The sequence below is a fragment of the Rhinolophus hipposideros genome (assembly GCF_964194185.1).
Source record: "Rhinolophus hipposideros genome assembly, chromosome: 9".
NCBI classification, from domain to species: domain Eukaryota; kingdom Metazoa; phylum Chordata; class Mammalia; order Chiroptera; family Rhinolophidae; genus Rhinolophus; species Rhinolophus hipposideros.
The window spans coordinates 26184126-26197287 of record NC_138055.1 but is presented as its reverse complement, the minus strand read 5'-3'; the positions used below and the strand labels follow the sequence as shown (position 1 = coordinate 26197287).

At 34.3% G+C, this 13162-nt stretch overlaps 1 protein-coding gene across 1 annotated transcript in view; it reads left to right on the top strand.

The window, feature by feature from the left end:
* The window catches only part of LOC308501852 (uncharacterized protein), a gene marked incomplete at both ends in the record, with an annotated part of 32800 nt that extends 22867 nt beyond the window's left edge, over positions 1–9933 (top strand). Inside the window, 5 exons of the mRNA XM_081058944.1 lie at positions 5591–5785; positions 6179–6274; positions 6775–6828; positions 7346–7497; positions 9886–9933. Coding sequence (XP_080915070.1) covers positions 5591–5785; positions 6179–6274; positions 6775–6828; positions 7346–7497; positions 9886–9933 — 545 coding nt within the window. The remainder of the gene's footprint in view (positions 1–5590; positions 5786–6178; positions 6275–6774; positions 6829–7345; positions 7498–9885) is intronic.
* Positions 9934–13162: the final 3229 nt, after the last annotated feature.

The window sequence follows — 13162 nt, the reverse complement described above, 5'->3', positions numbered from 1 at the left end:
GTTGTTGTCCTTTCAGTCTTAATTGTGGAGGGTGCAGCTCAGCTCCAGGTCCAGTTGCCTTTCCTAGTTGCAGGGGGTGCAGCCCACCATCCCTTGCGGGAGTAAAACTGGCAACTTTGTGGTTGAGAGGACGCCCTGCAACCAACTGAGCCATCTGGGATCTCAGTGGCAGCTCAGCTCAAGGTTCCGTTCAATCTTTTAGTTGCAGGGGGCTCTGCCCACTATCCCTTGTGGGACTCGAGGAGTAGAACTGGCAACCTTGTGGGTGAGAGCCCACTGGCCCATGTGGGAATCGAACTGGCAGCCTTCGGAGTTAGGAGCATGGAGCTCCAACCGCCGAGCCACCGGGCCGGCCCGATAATTTTCGTTTTAATGAACACATCCCAGATTACTCATTTTAGACTAATTTTCCCAGCTAAGCCAATTGGTTAAAGAGTAAAAACATCAGTCAGATTATTGTTTGTTTCTCCAGTGCTGTAATGGAAATAATCTCCTTCACGCCATGACCATTTCTGCATTTTATTAGTTAAGAAAATTTAAAACTCAGGACATGAAAATCAACTTTATAACTTGAAGTAATTCAGCCCTTTTCTCTAAAAATAGGAAAACTTTGGCTAACCTTTCTTTCTGATGAACAAGCATATCATTCACTTAGGCAAAGTTGTTTTTGATGGCCTTTCATTTCTTTGTGTTAATGAAGTTCATGTTTTAAGACCCCATACTTTCATCCCATAATTTTCTGACCGCAATTATACTTCTTAGGATATAAAAGGTACATGTAAGTAATTGTGCTGTTCACAGGGCTTCATAAAGTTACCCTTAAAGAATGGGGTAAAAACATATTATATACTGTTTTTTCTATAAATTCTTTTATTCAGGATGGTGCATATTAATTGGGGTATTTTAAATCTGTGTGATTTACTTTTTTTTGGTGAAAACGTTTAAGTTTTACTCTTAGTAAATTTCAATTATTCAATACAATGTAATTCACTACAGTCACCATGTAATACATTAGATTCTTAGAACTTACTCATCTTATAACTGAAAGTTGATACCATTTACCAGCCTCTCCTTGTTTTCCCCTCCCTTATCCCCAGGCAGTCGCGTTTCTACTCTGTTTCTATGAATTTGATTTATTTTTAATTCCACACATAAATGATACCATGCAATACTATGTTTATCTTTCTCTGTGTAGCTTATTTCACTTTGAATAATGCCTTCTGGGATCATCCTTGTGAAAATGATAAATAATAATGCAAAGAGTGTAGTTTTTTGGTCAAGATGATGAAGTAGCTAAATACTGTGCTTGCATCCTTTCACGACCACATTAAAATTACAGAACAAACACCATTGAGAATTGCTTGAAGTCTAGCTGAACAGAAGTCCTGTAACTAAAGATATACAGAAAAAGCCATGTAGAAACAATTAGAAGGGGAGTGTCATGGAATGGTTTATCTCATACACACCTGTGGCAGTTAAAAATTGGGAGAGAAATCTGAACTATGGATACCCCTCCTGCGCAGCAAGGGGACCCAGCCACATCCCAGGCTCCCTAACCCAGGGTTCCAGTGCCAGGACAAAAAATCCCCACAATGTCAAACCAGTGGAGATTGTGACTGAGAGAGATGTAGAAGTCCCAGGCATTTCTCTTAAAAGCCCGTGCAACAGACTTACTCACTGATGGAATAACTCATTTTGAGATCTAGTGCTGGGGCAGCAGCTCAAAAGGCACCAGGGGCATATGGGGAAGAACTGAATTGTCTGGCTTCAGGATGAATACTGGAGGGGGAATCTTTCTTCCAGACAGAAGTGCTGGCAAGAGCCATTGTTCCTTAGTTTAAGCCTTTCTCCACTAGTGTACAGATGCAGGAAGCCTTCATATCTCACTCGTTATTAACCTGGCTAACAAAATTAGCCTGCCCTAATGATTCACTGAGACCCTGCTCCACCGAACATGTGAGCCCACCCTAGCTGCTTCCGGTGGGTTTTCCATACAATTGACATGTGCTGGCTCATACTTCAGATGTTCCAAAAGTATCTCAAAGTTTCACAAATAGGAAAAAAGCACAGAACACTGAGGGTCTGGCCTCAGAGTTTGCCATACCTTTTGCTAAGCTGCCCCAAACCTAGCAGTAGTCGCCGCCAGTCTTGCTTCACAGCTTAGCCTCTCCCAGGCACCTTCAAGCCCAGCATGGGAGAAAGACTTCTGCAGATTGCTTTGTGGTTCATGCCAGGTAGCTCTGGGCAGGGCACAGCTGGAGATTGAAGTTGGACTATGTTAGTGCCCTTCTCAGGAGGCCCAAAAACTGCCACTACCTGTGGGTGGCTTTGGACAGCACCAAAGCACCACCTGGCCACCTCTACAGTTCCTAAAGAGAAGACTGGGCAGGTATCAGAGCCCTACTAAAGTGAATCCTGCTCCATAGGGTCAGCCGTGCACAACAGCATCTCTACTATAGTCATAATGAGACACACAACCAATCAGCCTGAGTGTCAATCCCTCCCACCGACATGTCAACAGCAACCAAAGTTCAAGTGAAAAAGCAGGGCAAACACAATTCACACAAAAGACACACCTGCTACACAAGGCTAAGGTGACAAGGTAGACTGCACCACTGGGCCCACAGGATATTTACTACATAAGGTCAATCTACATAGCAGATATGTCTAATATAAATACAAACACAGGGGTGCAGCCAAAAAGGGGGGACAAAGAAACATGTCCCAAATGAAAGAGCAGAATGAAGCTCCCAGTTGAGACAAGCAATCTGCCAGATTAGAGTTCAAAACACTGGTTATAAGAATGCTCAATGATCTCAGGGAGAATATCAGCAAAGAGACGGGAAACAAAATGAAGGTAGAAAATGTAAAATAGAAGCAGTCAGAAATGAAGACTACAATGCTTAAATAAAGAATACATTAGAGAAAATCAAAAATAGATGAGAAGAAGCAGATAATAGAATCAGTGATTTGAAAGATAAGGTAGCAGAAAACACCCAATAAGAAGAGCAAAAAGAAAAATGTAACTCCCCAAAATAAGGATAGTTTAAGGGGTCTCTGGGACTATATCAAGTGTACCAGTATTTGCATTATAGGGGCACCAAAAGGAGAAGAGAGAGAGCAAGGAATTGAAAACCTTTTTGAAGAAATAATGATGCAAAACTGCCATAACCTGGCAAAGGAATAGAGATACAACCTGAGGAAGTGCAGAGAGTCCCAAACAAGATGAAACCAAAAAGGCCCACACCAAAACACATCATAATTAAAATATCAAAATTAAAGACAAAGAGAATCTTAAAAGCAGCAAGAGAAAAGCTATTAGTTACCTAAAAGGAACTCTCATAAAACTGTCAGCTGATTTCTCAACCCAAATTTTGCAGACCAGAAAGGATTGGCACTAAATACTCAAAGTGACCAAAAGCAGGAACGTCCAACCAAGACTATTTTATCCAGCAAAGCTATCATTTAGAATCTAAGGACACCTAAAGTGCATCCTAGACAGAAAAGCTAAAGTTGTTCATCACCATCATGTCAGTATTAAAATAAATATTAAAGTGACTACTTAAAGAAGAATAATAATAAAAAAATAAAAAATATGAATTAAAAATGGCAAAAATTACATCTCTATAAACAATTAATTTCAATGTAAATGGTTTATGCTCCAATCAGAAGACATAGGGTGGCTGAGTGGATAAGAAAACAAAACCCTTACATATGCTGCCTACAAGAGATTTACTTCAGTTAAAAGACACACAGAGACTGAAAGTAAAGAGGTGGAAAAAAATATTTCATGAAAATGGAAACAAACAAACAGAAGGCTGGGGTATCAATACTTACACCAGACAAAATGAACTTTAAAACAAAGGCTGTAACAACAGACAGAGAATGACCCTATAATCCCACTTCTGGGTATATATGAGGAAACCCAAAACACTACTTTGAAAAGAGATATGCTTCCGTATGTTCATTGCAGCATTATTTACAATAGTCAAGATATGGAGACAACCTGGGTGCCCATCAATGGATGAATAGATAAAAAAGAGATAGTACGTATATACAATGGAACATTAGCCATAAAAATGAATGAAATCTTGCCATCTGGTACAACATGGATGGTCTTGGTTGGTCCTCCATACAACATGGAGGGTATGGTGCTGCTGGAGTAGGTCAGGCAGAGAAGAACAAATGCCATATGATTTCACTTACATGTGAAATCTAAAGGACAAAATGAATAAACAAACAAAACAGAAGCACACTCATAGATACAGAGAAGGTTAAATATAATTCTTCATACTCTTACTTAGATTAAATAAAAGCAGTTGGCTGTTAGTAAAAATTAAGAGGAGGTAACTCCTGTAAAATGCTAATCTAAGCTTATTTATAAACAATGATAAGATTTTTTGAAAAATTTAATGAAACGTTACAAGAAAAGATCACACTGATAAAGAAATGCTTGTCTAATGAATTATGTTAGAGTCTAACTGACATAAGTAAGAAATAATGACATATTAAATATGTTAAAATAATAATTCACATAACTAACATATCATTGAGAGTTTATAAAAGCCAGATTGAATATTAAGTGTTTTACATGCATTATATCCACCTGTTTTTATTCCCACTTTCATTAGTAATCTATGTTGCTAGATGCTAAGTATTTCAAAGTCATATATTACAAATTTCGAGTCAGCTTTAATTCTAGAACTCACTGACCACAGAGCCCATTGATTGAATTATTAAATTACATGGTTTAATTCATTACTTTGCTTAAATAACTAAAGCTACCCCCATTGACTTTGAAAGTTATAGGAACTTTTTGGGAGTTTAAAACAACATAGTTCTTTTATAAATGATTTATATACTATTATATCTTTACCATTAAATCAATACCTATGTATTCTATTACATAAGTACTTTAAAAATGTTGTTAATATTTTTTAGGTTTTCAATAAGTTTAGTGTCTGTAGCATTTTACAACATGTGAAATATTTCTTTACATTTGTAATAATTTCTCATAACTTCACAATCATTCAAAATAAAAGATCATTTGATAACAACTCATTCCCTTTACTAAATAAATGTAAGGCACTAAATGAAATTAATTTAGTGCAGGAAATTACTATATATGCCAACACTACTAATTTGCCATCTTTGAGCACTCAGTCTTTAACCTTATTGTATTTCAAAATTATCATAAATAATTTTGTGAGTAATTTTTAATACAGAATTTTAATTTTTAATACAGACCTTCTAATGATGTTAAAAACATTTCTCTGTAATCTGACTTAAATTGAGGGTATTATTGTTTATGAACTTCTTTATTCCTCACTAATTTATCACTTTTCATTGCTCAGATCAAAAAATATATTATCAAATTCAGAATATCTTTAAAATGTATTTAACCATGAGACACTTATTTAAAGCTCTAAAGCATTTAAAACAAGATCTTTAGATTCTTCTACTGCAATATGAGCCCAGCTCACCCTCTACCCCACCCACTTTTACAGTAAGAGATCTCATCATTGCATATATTAATACCATTCATTGTTAAGTACCCTTACCTTAGAGCACAGTTTCTGACAACACTCAGCTGCAGAGATGAATAACCAAAGAGTAACCTATGCAAAACTGAATCTGGCTAAGGACTCCAGTAGACAGCAAGTAAAACCTAAGAGTACTAAGAGTTCCATTTCAGTAACTGAGCAGGAAATAACCTATGCAGAATTAAATCTTCAAAATGCTTCTCACGTACTTCAAGAGAATGACAAGAAGTACCACTGCAAAGGTAAAATATTTAATAGAATCACAGTATAACTGCTCTAAGATGTGCTGTTGGGGTGCAGAGATGTGGGGAACAGTAGAAAATATGTGGAGAAACACTTTTTATTTGTTGGGATCAGAGCTTGAATTTGGAATACAGTATTCTAATGTGAAATCTGAGGACTAATTTTACTCAGGCATCTTTGTAATGTGTAGTCATTGATCAACAACTCATGGAGCATTGTATTTCCTGACAAATGCAATGATATAGTCTGAGAGGAAGTTTGCAATGGTAGATATGGGTCAGGGGTTCTAGTTTATGTATATGATTCCCTGTTCAGGAAGATTCCCTGCGTGTAAATTGTCTAAGCATTTATCTCCATCTCATTCTTCAGTGTTTCCCTTTCTCTCTCTGTAGATTTTCCATCACCTCCAGAGAAGCTCATTGCTGGGATCCTGGGAGTCATCAATGTTGTCTTGGTGTCCACTGTGGTAACGATAGCTGTTACTACTTGTATGTCAAGTTTTGAAAGTTTATAAGGGAACTTTTCACTTTAATGATTGATTGCCAGTGCCTCTAAATATTTCTTAATATTATGGACTAGGCCTCTAATTTTAACATATGCAGTTAGAGTAAATGTGAAAGGGTGACAAATATCAGAATGATTGCAGGCAGCATTTTACAAATATATGTACATACATATATATATATAAATTCTGATTTCATAACTCAAAGACATGCTTTGGAAGGCTAAAGGACCTTATTGAGAAATGCAAACTAATTCTTAAGATTGGTTAAATCAACTACTGTAGTAGCATTCGATCCTTTAGGCTTTTGAAATACATTTTCTTAAATGTTAAAAATTAATTCATTAATTTTTCTTGTAAAATCAATTTTATTTCAGATGATTCTAATCCTAAACATTACACCAAACGTCAAAGTAACAAACCAAAATATTATGATTTGTGCAGATCAATATTAATTTTTTAATAAGAATTACTCCTTTTCCCTAGCTACTGAAAAACCAGAGCAGAATAATTACATCTTGACAACAGGGGTCCAGAAAGGTACAGAAGAATTTTCAAAGTTCTAATATTAGTACAGCTTATAGTTTGTATCTCAGGATAGGCAAAAATAATATTACATTTTTTGGGGGAACATATAAATTATAACAATGGGCAATAAATGTTCATAAATAATAACTTTACGAGAATGGTCCTTCTTATGGAACAATATGAAGAAGTGTTCATTTTAAATCACCATACCCATTGTCACTGACTGGCTTACATTTCTCCTGCAATGCTATGAGACAAACAATTTTGTTTTCTAAAACAGTGGTTTTATTTTTGACTTTCATGATTTGCGTTAGAATAGAAATTTATGTTTGTGTTTTTTCGTTGTTTGGGCACATAAATTAGGGGGTGAGAGGCTGAACTTTCTCAGTGAGTGTGTGTAATTGCATTTTATTTTACATGTACCAGCCAGTGAGGGTGCATAGAAATGTTATGCATATGTTTATAATTATGCAAATATGTAAATTTATTTTCATTTTTTAATTCAAATTGTTTTTCATAATTTCTTCAGCATATCATCGTGGTCGTTGTCCAAAGGAGTGGTTTACATATTCCAACAACTGCTATTACATCAGCACTGAAAGAAAAACAAGGAGTGAGAGTCAGATGGCCTGTGCTTCTAAGAACTCACACCTGCTTTATATTGATAACAACGAAGAAGTGGTAAGATTTTAAATGTTTCCAACATTTTATTAAAAGATTATTTTGGTCTACATTATGATTGCAGTATTCATTCATATTTTTGTATACATTTGTAGTTTGTTTTACAGTCTGTTAATATTCTATTGTTTAACTCTTTAATCTTTTATTTATATTTCATGTCATTAATGCACTTTTAATAATTTCCAGTTCATACTTTCCATAGAAAACTGTGCTTGTATACATACCTTTTGTCTAAAATAAGTTTTGCTATGTAGTTTTCCTATACAATTTTAAATTATGTCAAGGATACTAAACATACTAAACATCATGGTTGTGCAGATTGTTTATAAAGTGGAAGGACCCATGTAATTACAAATCAGATCATGAAAAGGAAGTTTCCAGTCCACGATAGCTCACTTTTGTGTAGTCTCTCAACTTTCCCTCCCCCTACTAAACTACTATTCTGATTTTTAATATTCCAAATTATCTTTGCTTAAATTTGAGCTTCATATTATAGGGATCATTCAGTGTGCATTTTATGTCTCCTTTCATTCACATATGATATTTTTGCAATTCATCCACACTGTTGCATTGATCTGTAGTGAATTTTTGCTGTTGTACTACATGTACATGACATTTTTAATCTACACCATTCAGAATACAGTTGTTTTAATGTGTGTATTATGAATAATATTTTATGAAAATCCTTGTCTTGTGTACATCTTTTTCCCAAATATTACAATATATTTAAAATTAATATATTATACATACATGTTATGTAGAATGTATTGTTTTTATATAATATAGATACAATATTTATAATTGTTTAGAGATAAAGTTATATGATTATTATTGTATATGGGTGTAATTATAATATAACTTGTCTTCTATGTTTCAAAATAAAATTGCAGGGCCATAAACATATGTATATGTCAAATTTATTAAATAATTCCATCATTTTTTTGGTTTATTGAGTAAATACACATTTTACCAATAGTCCTTTGATTTAAACGTAGTACTATCAGGAATTTAATGTTACAATTTTTTATCTTTATAGAAAAGTATCATGGTGAGACTCATAGGCATTTCCCTGATTACTATTTGGTTGGAAACATCCTTCTGGGCTACTAATCATGAGATTCTCTTCTGTGAGAATGACAAGTACCTGCCATGTTTCTTGCCCATTTCTCCTATATGTTGTCCGTCATTTTCCTTCCTCACAAGACTTGTTATATTTTGGATATAAGCTCATTTTTTAATTTAGGAGATACAAGTAGTTTCTTTGACCCTGTGACTTATATTCTTATTCTCATATTGGAGTCTTTTAATGACCAGAATTTATTACTGTTAGCAGAGTCTACTATATCATTTTGGGTGTTACTGATCATTTTGGACACACTTCTGAAATGTCAAAGTTTATGAAGATAATCCCCTACATTACTCTCTAGACTTTATTGTTTTCCTTTATTATCATTATCTAATTGATGGATCAGAATTTATAGCAAAGATTATCTTTTCGTAAATAACTGTTCATATGTTCATATATGTTCATATATGAACATATAATTCTATATATACATATGAGCCAACCTGCTTTATATAGGTAGTAGGTATTATGTATATCTTTATACAGATGATAATGTATATAATATTATATGTATATGTATAAGCGAGTAGTTCTGCTTTTATCTGTGGGGAGTATGTTTCAAGACCCCAGTGGATGCCAGAAATCACTGAGAGTACTGAACCTTATATATACAATGGTTTTTCTTGTACATAAGTATATATAATAAAGTTTAATTTATAAATTACACAGAGTGAGAGATTAAGAACATTAACCAATAATAAAATAGAACAATTATATAAATAGACTGTAATAAACGTTATGTAAATGTGGGCTCTCTCTTATTTCTCTCTTAAAATATCTCATTTTCCTATACCCACCCAGCTTGAGGTATAACAGCAAAAGTAGCACAGATTTGTTTTTCCTCCATAATTTCACACATAGAGCATGATTTCTTACTGTAGATTTTAGCGATTTTTGCAGAAGAATTTTTGTCTTTCTTTAGTAATCAAGAACTTTCACCTTTTCACGTACAGGAATTACTTCACAGCCTCTGTTTAGTATATTTGATTGCCAGTATCACTAGTCTCATATTTTAGCACCATTATTAAGGAAAATAAAGGAGACTTGAACACAAGCACTAAGATCCTGCGACAGTTGGTCTGATAACCAAGAGCAACTTGTGACTAAATTCAGGGAAGGGGAGCATATACAGCATAGATACGTTGGACAAAGACATGCTTTATATCCTGGTCAGAAGGGAGTGGGACAGGAGGAGTTTCATCTGGATACTTAGAACCACACAACTTAAACATGAATTTTTAAATTGTGGGTTTTCCTTTTAGTGCTTTTGGACACTGGTTGGCCGTGGGTATCTGAAAGCAGGTAACTGAAACCACAGATGAGGGGGCACTACTGTATATAAATCACAGTCTACACAGTCTACAGCAGTTTGAGTAACATGGTGAAAACTTATCTCCCTTTTTGTTCTTTTACCGTGTCCATATATAATTGTCTTAAATATTTTATCAATATACATATAAAATCACATGACAGAATGATATAATTTGATTCAATTTATAATTTTCCTCAACTATCAGACAATTTAGAAACAAAAGAAATGAATAGTCTATATATCCAATAAGATTTTTATACTTTGTTATCTTTTCCTTCCTGATGATCCAAGAGTCCCTCTTTTATCGTTTAATTTCTGCTTAGATAATTCCCTTTAGCTATTCTATTAGAGTTGGCCCCATGGCGAAATGTTTTCTTAGTTTTTCTTTATCTGAGACTGTCTGATTTCCCCTTCATTTCTGAGTGGTATTTTCCCTGCAGTTCTCTATGCTTTTTGGTTGGAATAAGGCAGCTAGCACCTAAAGTTTTCTGTCTTTCTAGCCTGCTGCTTTCCTGGTCCTTTGACTGGAAATAAAAAGCCTTTCCTTGGGACTTTTGTCTGTCCTTGCGTGTTTGTGGTTTTGGTGGCCTCTGCAGCATCCAGTCCGGGATAAATGAAGTGAAAAGTAATTCCAGGGAGCTTACTGCCATTTCTTTCCTCAGGTCCTCAGTTCCCAGCTCTGTCAACTTTCTCATCACAGTTTTGAATCTTTTAATCTTTGTTTTTTTTATGTATAATGTCCAGGGGATTTAGCTATATTTAGTGAGGGAAATAAAGAATATCCACCTTCATCTTACCAGAATAAGAAGTCTGATCTGTAGCAGTTTTAATTTAATTTTCTTAAGACTAATGGTCTTAAGACTCTTTTCATGTACTTATTTGTCACCCTTATATCTTTAAATACATTTTTATTAAATTTATTGGAGTGTCATTGGAGCCATGTTTTTCCATTGGTATTCAATGAATTCCTTTTTCAAAATTAAAATTTATTGGGGTGACAATGGTTAATAAAGTTACATAAGTTTCAGGTGTACAATTCTGTAAATACATCATCTATATATCACATTGTGCGTTCACCACACAGATCAGCTCTCCTTCCATCACCACATATTTGACCCCTTTTACCTATTCTACCATCCACACTCCCCTTTTATCCTCTGGTAACCACTTAGCTGTTATGTGTGTCTATGAGTTTTTGTTTCTTTATTTGTTTGTCTTGTTCCATTGTTCCTTTCAGTTTAATATCTCACATATGAGTGAAGTCATATGGTTCTCGACTTTTTCTGTCTAACTTATTTCGCTCAGCATACTAATCTCAAGTTCCATCCATGTTGTTTCAAATGATACTATTTCATTTTTTCTTATGGCAGAATAGAATTCCATTGTGTATATATACCACAACTTCTTTATATAAACATCTATCAAAGGAAACTGTGGTTGTTTTCATGTCTTGACTGCCATAAATAGAGCTACAACAAACTTTAGAGCACATATATCTTTATGGATAAATGTTTTTAGGTTTTTTGGGTAGATACCCAGGAGAGGAATTGCTGGGTCATATGGTAATTCTATTCTTATTTTTTTGAGAATCTCCACGCTGCCTCCCACAGTGGTTGCACCAGTCTGCATTCCCACCAACAGTATATGAAGGTTCCTTTTTCTCCACAGCCTCTCGAATTCTTGTTGTTAGTCTTATTGATGATAGCCATTCTAACTGGTGTGAAGTGATATCTTATTGAGGTTGGAATGATATTGGAGCTTTTAAATGTCCAACTATAATCATTGAAGTGTTTATATATCTTTTTAATGTTGTCAGTTTTTAGTCGTGTGTTTGAGAGTTCTGTTGTTAGGTGGTCACATGTTTATATTTGTTTTATATTCTTCTTGTAATGACATCATCAATATTCTGAATTGTTTCTTTTCATTTGTAATAATATTTCTTGTTTTAACAGTTATTTTGTCTCATAATAGATTGGCCAGTTCAGCTCCCCTATAGTTATAGGACATAGGGTAAATCATTTTATCCCACTTTTACTTTCATTTTTGTACCTTTGAATATAAAATGTGTTTATGATAGACAGCAAATTGATGGATCTTACATTTTCCCTCAGCATGACAGTTTTTATCTTTTGATTAAAATATGTATTTTATTCACATTTAATTAATTATTGGTATCTTTGGATATAGGTCTACTGTTTTGCTCTTAGTTTTATGTCCATGTCTTTAGGTTTTTCTTCCATAATTCCTTACATCTTTTGTCTTAAACATATATTATTATAGCGTTCCATTTTAATTCTCTGTTGATGGTTAGGGTATACATATTTTTTTAGTAGTTGCTGTAGATATTAGACATATATCCTTAGCTCATCACTGTCTACTTCAAGTTAATTCTGACTGAATTCCAGTGAAATATAGAAACTTAACATCAGTATAGCTCTATTTCCTCTCTTGTCTGTTGGAGTCTTACTACTCTTTCTAACAATGTTGTACCCAGTCAGACAGCACTGGTTTGTGAACAAACAGTAATGCACATCCTTTGTGACCTGGCATTCATGATTTACACAAAGGTGACTTGAAATTAATCATTCTAGGGATTTTTGCAAATCCAAAATAAACATATGCTAACAAATAAGGTTTTTTTCCCCCGACCCTGAACATAGTTCCCATTTTCCAGCACAGAGTTGCAATCATAGAGACCCAACCATACAGTGTTAGAATTGTTGCCTTAAAAAATCTCATTTTTAAAAGTAATCACAAGAACAGAAGCACAGGTGCTTAAGTTTACCCACATATTTACCATTTCTACTGCTCTTCCTTTCTGTGGCTATGAGTTACCATCCAGTATCATTTACTTTTAGCTTGAAGAACATTTTTGGAGGGCAGGTCTGCTAATAAGAAATTCTCTGTTTTGTTTTCGTGTATGTTGTAAGGTCCTTATTGCAATTTCTTTTTTGAAGGACTGTTTTGCTGAATTAAGAATGCTTGTTTGACAGGTTTTGTTATTTCCCCCCCTAGTACTTTCAGCTCTTTGTTTATGTCACTCCAGCTTTCTATTCTGTTTTCTTTCTGATTAGAACTCATTACTAATCGTATTGTTATTTCCTATATGTAATGAGTAAGTTTTGTTTTTTTTTATTTCAAGTTTACCTCTTTTTCTTATTTTCTGCTTTCTATTTTACATTTTATATTGTGGCAAACACCACTTAAGATAAAATTCATCATTACCA